The sequence below is a fragment of the Capsaspora owczarzaki genome (genome assembly GCF_000151315.2).
Source record: "Capsaspora owczarzaki ATCC 30864 unplaced genomic scaffold supercont2.2, whole genome shotgun sequence".
In the NCBI taxonomy this organism is placed as follows: domain Eukaryota; class Filasterea; order Ministeriida; family Capsasporidae; genus Capsaspora; species Capsaspora owczarzaki.
In genome coordinates this window covers 1,924,768-1,941,105 of record NW_011887293.1, presented here as the reverse complement: position 1 = coordinate 1,941,105, position 16,338 = coordinate 1,924,768, and the positions used below count along the sequence as shown (strand labels likewise).

The window sequence follows — 16,338 nt, the reverse complement described above, 5'->3', positions numbered from 1 at the left end:
GGTTTCCTAATCTGAGCTATTCTGAGCGGATCATTTCTCTTTTTTCTTTTTTTTTTTCCTTCTTTATTCTTTATTCTGAACAATGAGATTGTCATTGACGGTCGTGCTGGTTGTCGCAGCGCTGTCTGCGGTGGCGGTGAGCGCAGCGTCGTCGTCGCACAAGTACGCCAAGCAGCAGCAGCAGAAGCAGCAGCAGGAGCAGCAGGAGCAGGACGCTGCCTTCCTGGAAGGGCTCAGCGGGGCGTTTGGCATGGGTTCGTCCATCCGCCGAGCGCTTGCGACTGCGGTGCCCAACCCCGCGATCAAGTACATTGTTGTGCTGATGGAAGAGAACCGCTCGTTCGACGAGATGCTCGGCTGGCTGAAGGAGACCAACCCTGCGATTGAGGGCCTGACTGGCACCGAGTCCAACCCCTACAACACTTCGTACGTTTCGCCCTCGTTCTTCGCTGCTCCACTCTTCCACTCTTCCTCTCTCTCTTATTCATGATACTCTTACTCTGCTACTGTTACTGATGAGTGGTCGTCGTATTGAGTGAATGAGTGCTGCATTTGGTTTTGGGACACGAAGCGCATGATTGCAGCCGAAAATTAGCCGATTGATGCGTTTGGTAATTGGAGCGAATGATTGGATATTCAATTGCGCAAGCCAGGAAAGGGAAGAAGAAGCAAGTGGAGGGGGGGGGGGAGAAAGGTGAACAAGTGGAACAAAAGACAAGTGTTGTAGAATAGAGAAAGAGAAAGAATGAGAGGAGGAGAGAGAGAGAGAGAGAGAGAGAAACACCGAAGTGGAAGATTGAAAAAAAAAAAAAAAAAAAGCAACATTTTTAAATCATTTTTGACTTTTTTTACTTTTTTTTATTTTTATTTGACTTTTTATTATTTTTGTCACCCTTTCGCTCAACAACCGAAAAAAAACTTTGTCGTTGAAATTCACTCACTTTTGGATTTTCTCTTTGTTTTGTTGCACTTTTTGTTCGTTTGTTTTGTATTTTTTTTTATTTTTTTTTAGGGATCCGCTGTCGCAGCGCGTCGTCGTCAACAAGTTTGCAAAGTACTCGGACTCGGACCCCGACCACGGCACCGACGCCACGACCGAGCAGGTCTTTGGCCGCGGACCCCAGAATGTCAACATTGCCCCTATGGATGGTACGTGTGGGGAAAAAAAATGGAAAGCCAAAAAACATGGCAGTGACAGACACGACTGCGCGTGAGCGTTGAGAGAAAAAAAGAGCGTTTGTTTCGAGTGCACTTTGCTTGAGGAAACGCATGTGTCTGCTTTTCATATCTTTGGCCCGAAACTCTGGAACTCACTTCTCGCGGGGGCTGTCCAGGCTTTGTCGAGAACGCTGAGAGCGTCCTGAAGGGCATGGGCTACGAGGTCATGAGCTGCTTCACCCCCGATTCTGCCCCAGTCATTTCGACCCTGGCCACCGAGTTTGCCCTGTTTGACCACTACTTTGCCGCTGTTCCCGGCCCGACCCAGGTCAACCGCATGTACCTGCACTCGGCCACGTCGCATGGCGCCGCCTACAACGACGACGAGCAGATGGTTCTTGGCTACCCGCAGAAGACCATCTTCAAGTCGCTCTCCGAGAGCAAGGTCGACTGGGGTGTGTACTTTGGCGATATTCCCGGAACTCTCCTGTTCAGCGACATGCGCTCGCCCGAGGCTCTGAGCCGTTACCACGACATGGAGTTCTTCGAAGGTTAAAAAACATGCAGAACAACAGTTGTCATGTTTGAATTGTCACCCCGCCTGACCTCTCGCTCCATTAATTTTTTTTTCGGTTCCCACAGAACACATCAAGGCCGAGAAGCTTCCTCGCTACACCTTCATTGAGCCGCGCTACTTTGAGATCGAGGGCATTCCTGCCAACGACCAGCACCCCTCGCACAGCGTACGCTTCTATTTGCCGTACAACTTTTGCGACCTCCAAACCCATGACTCACACCGTTTTGTCTCTTTCTCTGCAGGTTGCTGACGGTGAGAAGCTCATGAAGCGCATCTATGAAGCCCTTCGCAACTCTGCCATCTGGAACGAAACGCTGTTCATCATCACCTATGACGAGCACGGTGGCTTCTACGACCACTTCCCGACTCCCCTCGAAGGCATCCCCAACCCGGACGGCATCATCTCCACTGTACGGATTGCGTTTTGTTTGTTTGTTGGATTGTTTTTTTTTTTTTTTTTGGTTTTTTTTTTTTTTTTTTGGCAAGTGTGCCTCCTTCCAGAATCTCTCACTTGGAACACGCATTCACTTCCAACACGACTCGCATGCAGAACCCTGCCTTCAACTTCACTCGCCTCGGCGTTCGTGTTCCGTTTGTGGCCATCTCTCCCTGGATTCCCAAGGGCATGCTCGTCAAGAACCCCGTCAACGCCACGTACTTTGAGCACTCGTCGCTCCCTGCCACCCTCAAGAAGTGGTTCAACCTTCCCAACTTCCTGACCAAGCGCGATGCCTGGGCGACCGATTACACTGACATTACCTCGTACCTCTCGGAGCCGCGCACTGACTGCCCCACCACGCTGCCTAGCCCGCCCGTCCTGGAATCCTTCCACGGACGCCCCATCACGGGCCTGAACAAGCTCTCGCATTTGCAGGAAGAGTTCATCCGTCTTGCTGCTTTCATGCATGGCGAAACTGTTGACACTGAGGGCTGGAATGAAGCCCAGGGCCACGCCTTCGTGACCGAGCGTGTCGCCAAGTTCCTCAACGCTGCCAACTAAGCAGTCCATGCACTGCAATGTCTGGTGCCGCTGCATGATGTTCATTCATTTCTCAAAGAAATGACTCGCAGCTTTGTCTTGATGTGTTCCTCTCTCTTTGAATGTTGATATCTTTGACTTTTTTTTTCAAGAGTGTTCGGTTCAATTTCATGCAACAAGGGGGTTTCTCAACATGCAGGGGGGGGGGCCTACAAGTAACCAGCAAAAATGTCGGAGGGGTCTTCATCAAACGCCCGAGTATGTGACGGGGTCTGGGAAACGGAGCGGTAGGTGGACGCGTCCTCAAAGGTTGCCGCCACTTGCGCACGCATCGGTTGAGTGAGGGTCGGATTGGCAGGTCTGGACGCATATGCCGTCCTCAGCAGCTCATCCATGTAGTTGTCGTCGTACCCCATCGAAGCCTGAGGCTGCAGCATACGAGGCGGAGGTGCGATCATGCCTTGCCCAAAGTTTTGGCGCGGATCAGCGTAGGCCACCGACTGCGACGGAAACATGGAAGCTTGCGCTTGCTGCTGCTGAAACGCCTGTGCCTGCATCATCATGAGCATGAACTGCTGCGGGTCCATGTTGGGCCATGCGCCCACAGACGCCATGGAAGGTTGTGTCGACGGCTGTGATGATCCAGTCATTGACGCCTGCTCGAGCTGTGCATTGCCGTTTGCACCAACTTGGGAAGGGTAGCGCTGCTGAGCAGCAGATGGCAGTGGCTGATGAGCAGCAGATGGCAGTGGCTGATGAGCAGCAGATGGCAGTGGCTTCGCCGCAGCTACAGGCTTGGTACCAATCGGAACACGCGACGCCATGCTCGGCGCCGATGCGAGCTGCGCTTTAGCTGAGATGGGTGCTTGTACAGCAGCCGTAGGTACAACAGAGGCGATCGATCGAGTCGGCTTTTTGGTGTAGGCAAAGGTCTTGACGTCGGGAAATGGCTCGGCTGCGGCAGCTGCGCGCTCAAAGATGGCATCGTCCATTGGATCCAACTGGCTGTCAAACTCGTCTTCCTCCTTGGCGGCCATCAAGCGGGTGGATGAACTGGACCTTGTCGACGACGGGTTTGCCAGGTTGGCGACTTGCGGTGGAACTTGTGTTGAGCTGGTGGCTGGTACAGAGGCACGCAAGCGCTTCACGCCGTTGGACGGGATGGCAGACGACTTTTCACGCAAAGCAGTCAGAGAGGAAGGAGGCGCGTTGGAATGGGCGCCCTTGCTGGTGGCTGCGCTGCCGTTGCCGCTGGTGCTGCTGCTGGTTCTGCTCGGTGTGCCTTCGATCTGGTCGGGTGCTGCTCGTGCAGCCTTTTTCACACCTTCCAGTGGTTCGTCTGGATCGGCCCGTCGCTTGGACGACCCTCGAGTCGATTTCGTGCCCTTGCAGCACTTGTGTCCGCATGCGAGCTTGTCCGCACAAGTATGTGCACATTGTGGTGCTGCTGCTGTAGCAGTTGCAGCTGCTTCGCTCGGTTCCAAACTGTGCTTATCACCCACAGCATGCGCTGATGAAGCTTGAGCATTCGTCGGTTGCTTGGCCGGCTTGGCGGAGGCCTTGGTTGAGGAGCCGGGTTTGGTGTTGCCGTCCCCGCGCTGCTTGTTGGCCGGAACTCCAAAGGTGGAGGTGGAAAACTTTGGTTGAAACTCGATGCCCACATCCAGGCCAACTGCGAGCAATCTCCAACGTGAGTCAATGCCCCCCTCAATCAACCACGACCGCCGCAAAAAATTGAACAATTGTACCATAAATCTCGCTCAGCAAAAAGCAAGCGATCGTCTCAGTGTCGCCTTGCCGCTGGGCTTGAATCGTAGTGGTCCATAGGTTGCCACTGCTCAGGAGGATGGCGTCGCTGCACGCACGAACAAGAAACGCAATCATCAGAGATGACGCAAGCATGCAGTGGCATGTCGTCCGCTCAAAACTCGTTTTTACCTGGACTTGTGCCGAAGCAGAACTTTGTTGGTGGACTGCTGACCGATAAGGCATGAAAACCACTGCACTCGAGTGCTTGGCGATGCTCTCGCGTGCTCGGCATTTGCCAGCGACAAGGAAACGCGAATGGTTGCGGTCGCTTGTTCAATCGCTCCCTCCTGTTGCGTCAAAGTTCAGACAGTAAGGCGCCAAATCTCAACACGCAAGGTGCTGCATAGTGGTGGGCTGACCTGCACCACGTCCAGCTTGTACACTGGCAGCTGCTGAACAGCCTCGCGGATGACCCGTCCAAAAGGCGGATGGCGAGCCAGCAGCTGCATTTTTGTTTGTTTGGTGGTTTGTTTGCTCAGTTGTGGTGAGCTGCCATCAGTCTAGACGAAGGTCTCAAGACAATTGTTTGCTCAGACGATTACCAATTCCAGCTCCATCGGTCTTGCTCGTGTGATGGCTTCGAAAGAATTGAACCCTCCCTGCGCTAACAGCAGAGACATGCGTTCGCCGATCTTTTCCAGCTGCCTCGAGACGTAAGGCGAGTTTTCCCACAGTCGAACGCGAAGGCATTTGGACCTGCAGCGACCACCGATTCCAGCAAGTACAAGAAGCAAGTGTCAGTTGGCGCGGATTCCACAACTCGAACGTGTTTGCAAAATCACGACATTCAAAGGCGCACAAGATGGCGGCGTTCAGCGCGGCCAGGAAGCCGTCTTGTTGGCCTAGAAACTCGGCAACACCTGCAGGACATTGCTCAGAACAAGTGAATCAGCAACTTTGTAAACATCTGAAACAAGTGAGAAACGACGCCTTGTTTACATCTTCCAATGCGAATGGCGGCTTTGAAGACACGCTGCAAATCAAGGCACGATGAGCGCGCAGTCAGTTCAATCAAAAGACACACAAGCACTCAGTCAACCATCCCTCGGCAACAGTCAGGCCCAACCTCCCGATCTTGTGCCAGAGAAAAATCCCCAATGGCAGTGTTCCCCAACGTTGCTTGAACGAGACAGTTGATCTTGCTCTCGCGCGTCTTGATCTTGCCGTCGAGTGGAAACCGAATCGACGTGGCGTTGCTCTTGTTGAGATCATTGAGAATCTTGCGTTCAGCCATTCGGAGGCGGATGTCTTCGTACTCTGCGGACGCAGCAAGGAGTTCGATCTGGCGACAGCGATTCGGTCAGCATCCTTCTTAGCACTTGCACTCTGTGATGCGGGTGGCAAAAACTCACAAGGTGCTCCAAGGTCGATTCAGGCTTGGCTTGTGTGATGAACATGTGCATGGTCTTGAACAGCACGCAATACCGCGCCATCAGCGTTCCGGCATCTTGTGTTTTGTTTTGACAAGATGTTTCGACGATCAGATTTGTCCCAATTCGACTGGCAGATGACACTCTTTGCCAAAAGCATGTCTTACGAGTCGGAAGCAGACCAAATCCATCTTCGTCCATGGTGATCAGGCGGCAGTCGGCAAGCTGCTTGAGGTGCTGCAGACACATGCTTTGCAAAGCGCTCTCAAGCTGTCTGTCCGGCATCCCTGCCTGCAAGCCGTAGTGAGTGGGGTTCTTTTTCACCCGAACAAAGAAGAATGTCGACTTGAGCCAGTCGAGCGCAATGGATACGTCTGAGATTGTCTGTAGCACAATCTCGGCATTCAAGTGCTGCAGATGGGATCGTGGTGAGCGCTCGGAGGTTGTTTTTGCAGTCCCGATACAAAACGACGAGCGTCAACTGACCTCAATCAAATGTCGATGAAGGCTGGAAAGCACAGAGAGGCAAGGTACACCCAGTTCGAAATTTAGAAAAATCAACCGCGATGCAAGTCGTCAAAGTCACCAACTGCGCGCGCACATACTTGGATTCGATGGGCTCTCGACCAGAAAGGAGCGACTCGTACTTGCGCTTGGTCGCGTGGCGAGTCATGATGACTGCCGTTGCCGTTGTGTCAAACTGGATTTTGTTTCACAAAACCAAAAACGCTTTGAATTATGGGTCGCTCGTTTCAACTGGATTTTGAAAGCTTAAACTCACCTGCGGACGACCTGCACGACCAATCATTTGAAGAACTTGAGGTTCATTGTACTCCTCCATGCCGTCTGCACCGTAATGCTGCGTGGACTTGACAACAACAAGATGCGCCGGCAAGTTGACCTGTTTGGAGCGGTTTTAGACATTCAAAATCAGGCGGCGCTGCTACTACAAGGTAAGGTGAACGACCAGCTGGATCGAGTACGTACACCCATGGCAAGCGTCGTGGTGGCACAAAGCACCGGCAGGACACCGGATGCAAACAGGCTCTCCACGTTGCGACGATCGGAAGGATCCAGCCCGGCATGGTGAAATCCAATCCCAACGGCGAGGCACTCTGCAGAGTGTACAATCAAGTCAATTCGACATTTGCCCATTCGGCGAGTTGATGTGGCGATGAGGGAGAGCTTCACCTTTGAGAGAACGGTCTTTGAACCCCTTGGATGCTGCCTGAAGCCTGCCTCGACATGGATGAGAGAGTTTTCAGTACAGATGTGTTGGGACTTTTTTTGACAACTTCATGTACCGCACAACCACGGACCTTTGCAGCTGATCGCTTGAAGTCACCAGACTGGATCTTCCATCTCCGATCATGGCCAGTACCTTCTCTGCAGCTTGTTGGGAGCCTTTCCGCGTCGCGCAAAACTATATTGTCGTTTGTTTTGCATGGCAACCGTCAGAATAGCAAAGAAAATGGTGCTGCAGCACGGCGTGACAAGTTGCTTACAACCAGACTTGGTTTGCCCGCAGAGTAGGTAGTGATGACTTCCAGCAAGCGGTAGTTCAAATTCATGTCAAACTTGAACTCGTTTGCCGCATCAGGGTAGGCAATCACATGCACGTCCAGCTTGACAGGTCGAAACGAGTCGTCAAACCTGCACTCACAAAAACGTTAAGCGAGAGTGAGTAGCTTGTACACACGAGAAGTAAACTGACGCGCTTTCGTGTCAATCGGTCGCGTACTGGTACAACTTTGCGGGGTTCATTCGAGAACCAATCCAACTGGCGACCTGTACCAAACAGACAGTGAAGCAAGTGACTTACAGACAAACCGCGCTCGCACGCACAGAACTTACATCATCGGCATTCGGGATTGTGGCAGACAGCGCCATGATTCGCATGGCAGCCGACTCGGACAGAGCGCTCTTGGCGTGCGATCGCTGAAACTGCTGCACAGTTTTCATGCGGCTCACGACCGCCTCCAGAGTCGCCCCGCGAGCGTGGTCATTCAAGACGTGCACCTCATCGATCATGAACAGCGCAATGCTCTGAGTGAAGGCCCTGTTGTCTCGCCATTTGCGAGTCATGCTGTCCCATTTCTCCTGCCATTGCATGGCAATCGATGTGTGAGCAGTCAATCGTGCCAGTGACCGTGACACTCGTTGTGTGCTGCAAGTTTCACTTACTGGAGTAGTGAGCACGATTTGCACGTCTGCCATCGCACGGAAATCCTCCACGTCCGAGTCCCCGGTCAGCTCAAGGCAACGACAGCCATGGGGCTCAAATTTGCTCTTCCAGTCTTCGAAACGCTCGCTGCAGAGTGCTTTGATTGGCGCCATGTACACGGCCTTGAAGTCACGTTGCGGGCGCTGCATGAGAAGGCGCAAGATGGCGAGTTCAAACAGTGCGGTTTTGCCAGCGCCCGTCGGTGCACACACGACTACAGGAGAGTCGGTCGAGACAAGCTGGCAGGTGGAGGAAGGCAGTGAGAAAAGACAACGCAAGCCAGAAGCCAGGTGCTCAACATTTAGTGAACACTAACCGTGTCGAAGCAGACCGATTGAACTCGGTTAAAATGCGCAAACGAGGAAAACACGGTCCGATAAGAAGGAGCTAACAAAGACCCGTGAGCAAGAAAGGCGGAACCTTCTGACAACTTTGTACACACTTACGAATGGATGTCACAGGGACCAAACCCGCAACAGAAGCTGAGAGTGGAAGCTGTGTTGATGTTGCCGCCACTGGAGCTGGCTCGTATCTGCCTGATCTTGAGGTGGAGCTGAACTGGGAGGTCTCGTCGTTGCTCAGTTGGCTCGGTTGGCTCGGTTGGCTCAGTTGGCTCCGTTGGCTCAGCTGGCTCGCAGCTTGAAATTCGGAATCTGGACATGACAGTGATACATCTTAGTTCCTGCCGCCTCAAACCGAACATGATGTGATTGAATTTTGCAACAGTGAATTCAATTCTTACGCATTCCAAGTGGACGGCGCTGTCGTGCTGGCACATCGGGCTCCGGAACCAGAACGCGATTCGTAAACGCAGCTTTGGATGTCAATCAAGTGGGAGTGAGTGGATTACCTTTATTTCGAAAAATTGACGAGTTCGGCTCCGTGATGGTTCTTACTTGCTGCCTGCTTGGCTGGTGCTGCTCGACCGAGCGAGCCAAATGACTCTCCGACGTCTCGTTCATTTGCCGCCGGAAGCGCTGGAACGCCCATTCGTCCCGACCGTCGTTCCCAGAAGTAGTCCACATCATCGTATGCGCTGATCAGCAGCACAGAGTTTCATGCATTTTGCGTGGTGAGTGGCATGATTGCCGGAGCAAAACATTGCTGTTTTGATGTTTTTTTCGTACCTCCGCGGATCCTCGTTGCGAAGTGAATCCTCGTCACTGAGAGCCCCCGCGGTGTCAAAGCCTAGGAATGACGCAAATGAGCGTGACTGTGCGGGCGCCGCAGCACGCTCAACTCCAGGTCTCGGCTCAGGGTGGCTGGGAACAGCCCGCTGGGCTGCTGACGAGGGAGCAGCTGCCGCCGAACTTGACTGCGAGGCACCCATCGATCGCGGCACGATAGAGTCCTTGTCGTGGTTCTCGGCATACTGTGCCTGAGGCCGTGTTGCAAGCGAGGCGGGACCAGCAGGGCCAACCGAAGCCGAAACAGGGGAATTTTTGGCGCCCAACGAGATGAACGCCAATTCGGTTTCAAGTTTGGCGCCACCCGCTTTGATGCTGCCACTCTTGACTCGGGCAATGGCGGTGGCGGCGGCGCCAGCAGTGTCATGCGTCGTGGGTGCAAACACTGCAGCTCGGCCGCGGTTGCCGTCGGTGGAGGCGGGCGGCAGGAACCAAGTGTGGTCGTCCTCGTCGTCCAGCATTTGTAAACCCAGAAAACGAAACAAGGGAAGAAAAGAAAAAAAAAAAAAAGGTGAATGAGTGAATGAGTGAAAGAAACCAAAGAAAAGACTGGCAATTGCTCACTAGATGCTCAACTGAGTTGCAGGATGCATCTCTGCTGTTCTCAGAATTGCTCTGAAATCACTGCGTGGCTTCAAATGGACGCCGCACTGCTCGCCATTCGCATGTGATGTTGCGGTATTGGAATTACCCTGATTTTTGTTGTCATGAGGCCAAAGACCACGATCCGATTCGCTTTGAACACTGTCTGAGCTCCATCGCTTGACGATTCCAAAAAACCGCAGTCTCCCTTTCTTCATCCCAGACCACAACTCAATACAAAAATGTCAGCAAGCTCGCGTCAGCTGCCACCACGGCCACGCGACACGGTTGTCATCCGCAACTTGGCTGTGCGCACCCTCATCGGCACCGAGCGCTGGGATCGCGCCAAGGAGCAGCCGATGATTGTCACACTGAGGTTGGTTTTCGTTTTCCGCGCAGACTTGCTGCTGCTGTGGACACGCAGTCACACACACAAGAGCGACACGGCTTTATCAACGTTTTGCTTGTTGAGGAGCATCACTGTGGATGGCGACGGGGTAGGGGTGGATTGTGGGGGTCATCGAGTGGACTGCGAAGACGTGTGTGGAGCAGTTCCAAAGCCACAGCTGCCTGCAAAGCGCCAGGCACTGTTCCAACGTGACTGATTCATTCATCCCACTCTCTCGCAAGACAGGGAAAAAGAACAGTGGAGATCGAAAAGGGGCAGGGGAACAAACATCTGACTTTGAGACGCTGTTTCTCATTGCCCACAAAACAGCATGCAGCTCGGCGCCGCGCTGTCTGGAGCGGACGACTTGGCCGGAAGCTACCACTACGGCCTCATTTCCAAGGCAGTCGCCGAGTATGCTGAAAAGACGGTTGGGCTGCGGACGGTCGAGGCGCTGGCGTGTGGCATTGCGCAGCTGTGCATTGTGGACTGGAACGTCGACGTGGTGACTGTGCGCGTCGAGCGACCAACCGCGCTGCTTGTCGCCAAGGCTGCCGGCGTGGAGATTACGCGGTCACGCGCAGACCACCCCACCGACTCGAGCTCGGGAGAGGTCCGCCTTGTCAAGCGAGACATGACGACCGTCGCGCAAGTCGCCACGCTGTACCAGCCAGGCGATCGCATCCTCATCTCGGGCATGTCCGTGCGTGCCATCATTGGCGTCAACCCATGGGAACGCGAGCAAGTCCAGGATATCATTCTCAATCTTACAATCTACCCGGCGCTCGATCGTGCGGGAGGCGCCGCTGCAGCAGCAGCAATCGCAGCAACGGCAGATCCGTACGTTGCCAGCTGCAACTTCCGATACATCAGCAAGGCGGTGGTTCAGTTTGTTGAGGCGTCGCAGTTCAAAACAGTCGAGGCCCTGGTCGTATCGGTTGCCCGCTTGGTAGTGGTCGAATGCCTTGGCGTGGCGCGCGCCACAGTTCGCGTGGAAAAGCCGTCGGCATTGATATTTGCAGAGTCTGCTGGTGTCGAGGTCACCCGTGATGCCAGCGACTTTACGTCATAGCCGCTGCAGTGTCGGAATTTTCCGCTGTTGTCCTCAGTCGTAGTAGTAGAAATAGTATTGTCCAACAACCCCGCAAACTCCCCATACTTGTCTCGTGCAGAAAAACCAACCAAAAGAGAAACAGAAACACAGCAACACATTTTTTGTACTCGAGACAATGACGTGCAGCACACGCAACAAGAAGGCTTTGCGACCACTTAGAGCTTGCGCACGTGGAAGCTCTTGTACTGAGTGAGGTGCTCCCAGGCCAACTTGGAAAGAGCGCAGCCTCGGCCGGAATCCTTGACACCAGTCCAGGCAAGTGCGGGGTCGAGGTAGTCGCAGCGGTTGCAGAACCAAGTGCCAGTCTCGATTCTATTGGAATGATGCGCACACCATGAAAGTAAGAGTTGAGCGAAAATGAATTCAAATCAGGACTGGGCATTTCCAAAAAAAAAAAAAAAAAAAAAGGCACTTACTGGTCGCCAATGCGAATGGCAGCGTCATAGTCGTTCGTCCAGATAGCGGCAGTGAGGCCGAAGGGGCTGTCGTTCATGAGCTTGATGGCTTCCTCGTCGTTGGAAACCTTCATGATGCCAATGACGGGACCGAAAGACTCGTCCTTCATGACCGACATGCTGTGGTTGACGTTGACCAGCACGTGAGGAGCCAGGTACGGGGTGCCAGCCTGCATTTCGAAACAAAAAAAAAAACAAGGGAGAGTTTGTGGGTGAGAAAACGAAATACAAAAAACGCGACTAGGAACACCAATACCAAAAAAACAATCCAACATAGCATTGTACCTTGGAGGCAGGGAAGTGGCTTTCGTCGATGAGGGACACGGCGCCGGCAGCGACGGCATCCTTGATTTGCTTGCGCACAAAGTCGGCAGCGCCAGTCTTGACCATGGGGCCAAGGTTGGTGTTGGCGTCGTTGGGGTTGCCGAGGCGGTATTGCTGGAACACAAGAACGGGAGCACGAGAACGAGAGGAGGGGGGGGGGGAACAACGACACAAATGAGCCGCGGGCCAACACAAATTTTGAGTGCAAAAGCGAGCAACATCAGGAAACGTCAAAATGATCAAATCCCCAACAACTCACCTTGGTCAGCTCGACAAACTTCTTGACAAACTCGTCGTACACCTTCTCGTGAACGTAGATGCGCTCGATGGCGCAGCAGCACTGGCCAGAGTTGAAGAAGGAGCCGTCAACGAGATTCTCGACGGCGTGATCGAGGTTGCAATCGTCGCGCACGTAGGCGGGATCTTTGCCACCGAGCTCGAGGCCGCAGCCAATGAAGCGCTTGCCGCAGGCGTTGGCGACCTCGTGGCCACCGGCGACGGAGCCAGTGAAGTTGACAAAGGCGACGCTCGGGTTGAGGATGGCGCGCTCAGTGTGTGCGTGGGACATGTGGACAAACTGGAAGACGTTCTCGGGCAGACCAGCAGCCTTGAATGCGTCGGCAAAGCGCTCGGCGCACAGCGGGGTTTGGGCGGAATGCTTGAGCACGACCGAGTTGCCGGCAAGAATCGCGGGGATGACACAGTTGACGGCAATCAGGTAGGGGTAGTTCCAGGCAGCCACGACCAGGATGACGCCGATGGCATCCTTGCGGATGAAGCGAATAAACCCGGGCTTGTCGTGGAACTCGACGTCCTTCAGGCCCTCCTCGGCGGTCGAAATCATGTACTTGGCGCGGTCGGCCATACCGTTGACCTCGCCGGGAGTCTGCGAGATGGGGCTGGATAAAAAGTATCAAACAAGGCCGCCGAACGAAAAAAAAAAAATCATGAGGACAGACATGTTAGTCATTCTTGATGATGATGAGGATGATGATGTATGGATGGATGTATGGATGGATGTTACGGATGTAACGGCACAATCAAATCACCGAGGACACAAGTCCACAGTTTCCGTAGTCCCGAGTGCTTCACGCAAATCCCAAACGCAGCTCGCTGACGTGCATTGATGTGTTGCTGGTTTTTGTAGGGAAATCCCCTTTGTTTGCCTGTTCTGTCAGCGCAGGCTTGCAGCGAGCAGATCAAAACGGCACGTGGCTGAGGCTGGTGGAATGACAGCCGGCAAAAAAAAAAAAAAAAAAAAATTAACCGTGAAAAAAAGAAAAAAAAAAAAAGAAAAAAAGAGTCAAAGTTCAGTTGACAAGTGAACAAGAAGAAGAGGACGAAAAAGACGGTCACCACATCAACGCACAAGGCGATGTTCGTTGTAAAGTGTTCACACCACAGCAGCCATGCCGGATTGCACAACAAACCCTGCACAGACACAGCCCCAACAACCAAAACGAACCCGGTTTTTGTTCTTTCTTGGCTTTTTGTTCTCCTTCTCTCTTCTCTCTGACTTTCGCTCCACGGCAGGCAACGCTCAACCGTTGTCGATGCGTTGCTGAAAACAAGAAACCACGCGGGGGGGGGAAGGACAAGACTCACCGGCCCATCTGCTGGGTGAGCTCCTTGGCAATCTCGTCCTTGCCGGCGACGAACGCATCGACAAACTTGAGGCAGATGGCGACACGCTCCTTGACGGGGACCTTGCCCCAAGCCTTCTGGGCGACCTTGGAGCGCTCGATGACGGCGTCGACCTCTTCGGCGGTGGCGAGGGTGCGCGTGGCGACAATGCTGCCGTCAACGGGCGAAACGACTTGGATGCTGTGCATTTTGGCTTTTTGTTTGGTTTTGACAATGAAGAAAAACTGAGTCAAGTGCCCAGATTGGGCATACAGCGGCGATGAAAGTTACAATGACAGGTATGGGCAGTGAGTTTTGGGGAAAGGTAGATGAAATCACACAAACGGAAAAATAAAAAAACAAACAATACAAATCAAACAACCATCGAAAATTAAACGCGTCCCAGCATCCCATACAAGCGCGCAGCATATTGCTGGTGCTCCTGCCGTTACAAGAGAATCACACGGTGACACCTGGAACTATTGCGTAGGAGAACTTTGGTTGCTGTCGACAGAGCGCACTGCGAGATCGCGTTCTGCCCAGTCCAACCAGGACATGTCAATCGCAATCGAAGGCGGCGGCAGCGGCACCGGCGACTGACACACTAGAGTGGGCGAGTGGCATGCAGAGACGAAGGTAGCACGTTGCGCAAGCTGGCAGGCCAGATTCTTCGGATGAGGAGCAGGCAAAACCGGGAGAGGAGCAGTTTCGGCAGGTGGTAAAAGCCAGCTCGAAATGTTCTCACAGTCATCGTCTTGACCGCTCAATCCTAAAAGCCGAACAAAAGGACGGGGATGCAAAGGCGCTTCGAGATTGGTATTGCGCCAGTCATCGACGCTGCAGCTGCTGTCAGAGTCGGAGATCGGAGATGGCTCTGCCAATGTGCTCGAGCTATCAGACGCGAGTGAAAGCGCAGCGCTGGTCGTGCTGCTGAACGTGCTGCTGTTGCTTGAACTGATTGACAAGATCGGTGGGTCGCAAGCTTTGGACCCGGGAAAGAGGGAAGACGCGTCAGTAACATCGAGTGGAAACATTTCATGATCCGCATGCAAAGTTTCATGTGCAAGGAATGAGCGTGGAAGGCAGCTTTCTGCCACCTGCTGCGCTTGGCGACGGCCAGCCGCGGTCAGTCGATTGTTGTACAAGAGACGAGGCTTTCGGACTTTGGTCGCTCGAGCAGGCTTGTTTGTGTTGAGCTGCAGAAGTTCTCGTTTCTGCGCTTCCATCTCAAATGTGACGCGCTCGTCGCTCGAGAGCTGTTTCCAGAGTTTCCCAAGCTCGATGCTGGACGCTCGGCTGGGGAGATGACTGTATCGGTGTTTATTCATTGTGCGAAACACAATAAATCCGTTGGGTCCTCGTCGCTTGGTGGTGGTGGTCTCCTGCGTTGGCTCCGACACGGGTGTTGGGCTTTGTGGCTTGGCTGCAATCCGACGCAGAACAACAAGAGGCTTTTGACTTGGTTGATTTGGTTGAGTGGTTGCCAGCTTGCAAGCCAGCGACATTTGTCGCAGCTGCTCTTCGGTCGTTGGGCTCATGGAGAAATTCGCAGCGATTCGAGCTAAGACAGGCCCATTGGCTGACATTGCGAGGTGCTCCGAGCCGGGCACTGCTGGGCCAGAAATGCTGCCCATGTGGCCGAAAGCCTGATGATTCATTGAATCTGTCGCTGGCAACCATTGATGTGACGGGATGAGACGTGCATGCAGAAATGATTTCAGGTTTCAGGTTTGGTTTGATGTAGTCGTTTTCTCTCGCTCTCCCCCGTCAGTCGACATTTCGCTCCCGTCCACAGCATCCAGGCGAGGTAGGAATCATGCCAAAAGATGCGGCCATTTGAGTGCAAGTCCCTTGGCCTCGGCCACGTCGGGTGGGAGCTAGCACCTCCCGCTCAAATCATGACATCGTGGAATTGAAACGGAAAATAAAAGCACGAATCTCGTTTTACTCGCTTTTGACTGCGATCAGAGGCGAGGGGAAGGGAAATGGGGGACAGAAGACAGAGAGGGAGAGAGGGAGAGAGAGAAGCAGGTGGTGGGAGTGGTCGCAACGCTCCACAATGGGGTAGGCTGCAAGTGTCCGGTGTGGTCGAGATGGTTGCACAGCCGCACCAACGCACACCGTTCTCCGCTTATTGCGCGAAAGAGCCAAAAGCACAGATCTCCCTTCAGAGCCCGCAAAAATTTGCAATTTCACCGCGGAAGCGGCTCAAAGCAGAGGTTGAGAACGAGGACCATGGTGTGTCGCGTCTTAGCTGCAGTGTAGATCTAGTTCATGGTTGAAAGCATGAAACTGGACTACAAGGACACATCTCTTCAAAAAAAAACCGCGCTTGAAAATGAAAAATTCACCGATCTCCCACAGGAGCACGCACGCTGTGTGTACGCTGTGTGTTGACACTCAGGCGTGGATTAATGCAGCGCTGCAAGTGGGGTGCTCATACTTGCGGCAAAGGTGACAACCACTCTCGACTGTGGAGGCGTCGCCGTCAACGGGACCCAGTTTTGAAAACAAGATCTCGAAAGAAGCCGGATAATCAAGAAAGTCA

At 53.4% G+C, this 16,338-nt stretch overlaps 5 protein-coding genes across 5 annotated transcripts; 2 read left to right on the top strand and 3 right to left on the bottom strand.

Moving 5' to 3' along the window:
* Positions 1–34: 34 nt before the first annotated feature.
* On the top strand, positions 35–2,886 carry CAOG_01780 (phosphoesterase). The gene is made up of 6 exons (XM_004364591.2): positions 35–426; positions 1,013–1,149; positions 1,335–1,709; positions 1,801–1,901; positions 1,978–2,145; positions 2,286–2,886. Exons 1-6 carry the CDS (start codon positions 83–85, stop codon positions 2,733–2,735), a joined length of 1,575 nt encoding a protein of 524 aa, XP_004364648.1. The 5' UTR covers positions 35–82; the 3' UTR covers positions 2,736–2,886.
* On the bottom strand, positions 2,870–9,837 carry CAOG_01779 (DEAD/DEAH box helicase). Its single transcript, XM_004364590.2, has 25 exons — positions 9,245–9,837; positions 9,014–9,153; positions 8,860–8,931; positions 8,564–8,770; positions 8,434–8,504; positions 8,078–8,356; positions 7,748–7,993; positions 7,635–7,681; positions 7,399–7,546; positions 7,213–7,316; positions 7,085–7,128; positions 6,881–7,008; positions 6,675–6,794; positions 6,499–6,593; positions 6,380–6,401; positions 6,061–6,304; positions 5,876–5,970; positions 5,590–5,805; positions 5,463–5,496; positions 5,323–5,383; positions 5,066–5,219; positions 4,883–4,966; positions 4,653–4,810; positions 4,463–4,569; positions 2,870–4,386 (listed from the first exon to the last, which is right to left on the bottom strand). The coding sequence occupies exons 1-25, from the start codon at positions 9,763–9,765 to the stop codon at positions 2,924–2,926; spliced, it is 4,860 nt and encodes a 1,619-aa protein (XP_004364647.1). The 5' UTR covers positions 9,766–9,837; the 3' UTR covers positions 2,870–2,923.
* A 257-nt stretch (positions 9,838–10,094) lies between these two features.
* On the top strand, positions 10,095–11,430 carry CAOG_01778 (hypothetical protein). The gene is made up of 2 exons (XM_004364589.2): positions 10,095–10,262; positions 10,605–11,430. The coding sequence occupies exons 1-2, from the start codon at positions 10,129–10,131 to the stop codon at positions 11,344–11,346; spliced, it is 876 nt and encodes a 291-aa protein (XP_004364646.1). The 5' UTR covers positions 10,095–10,128; the 3' UTR covers positions 11,347–11,430.
* Positions 11,431–11,473: 43 nt separating this feature from the next.
* Positions 11,474–14,068, bottom strand: CAOG_01777 (aldehyde dehydrogenase). The gene is made up of 5 exons (XM_004364588.2): positions 13,773–14,068; positions 12,427–13,066; positions 12,129–12,281; positions 11,805–12,013; positions 11,474–11,700 (listed from the first exon to the last, which is right to left on the bottom strand). Exons 1-5 carry the CDS (start codon positions 13,997–13,999, stop codon positions 11,544–11,546), a joined length of 1,386 nt encoding a protein of 461 aa, XP_004364645.1. The 5' UTR covers positions 14,000–14,068; the 3' UTR covers positions 11,474–11,543.
* A 201-nt stretch (positions 14,069–14,269) lies between these two features.
* On the bottom strand, positions 14,270–15,448 carry CAOG_01776 (hypothetical protein; the record flags this gene model as incomplete). The annotated part of the gene is made up of 1 exon (XM_004364587.1): positions 14,270–15,448. The coding sequence occupies one exon, from the start codon at positions 15,446–15,448 to the stop codon at positions 14,270–14,272; it is 1,179 nt and encodes a 392-aa protein (XP_004364644.1).
* Positions 15,449–16,338: the final 890 nt, after the last annotated feature.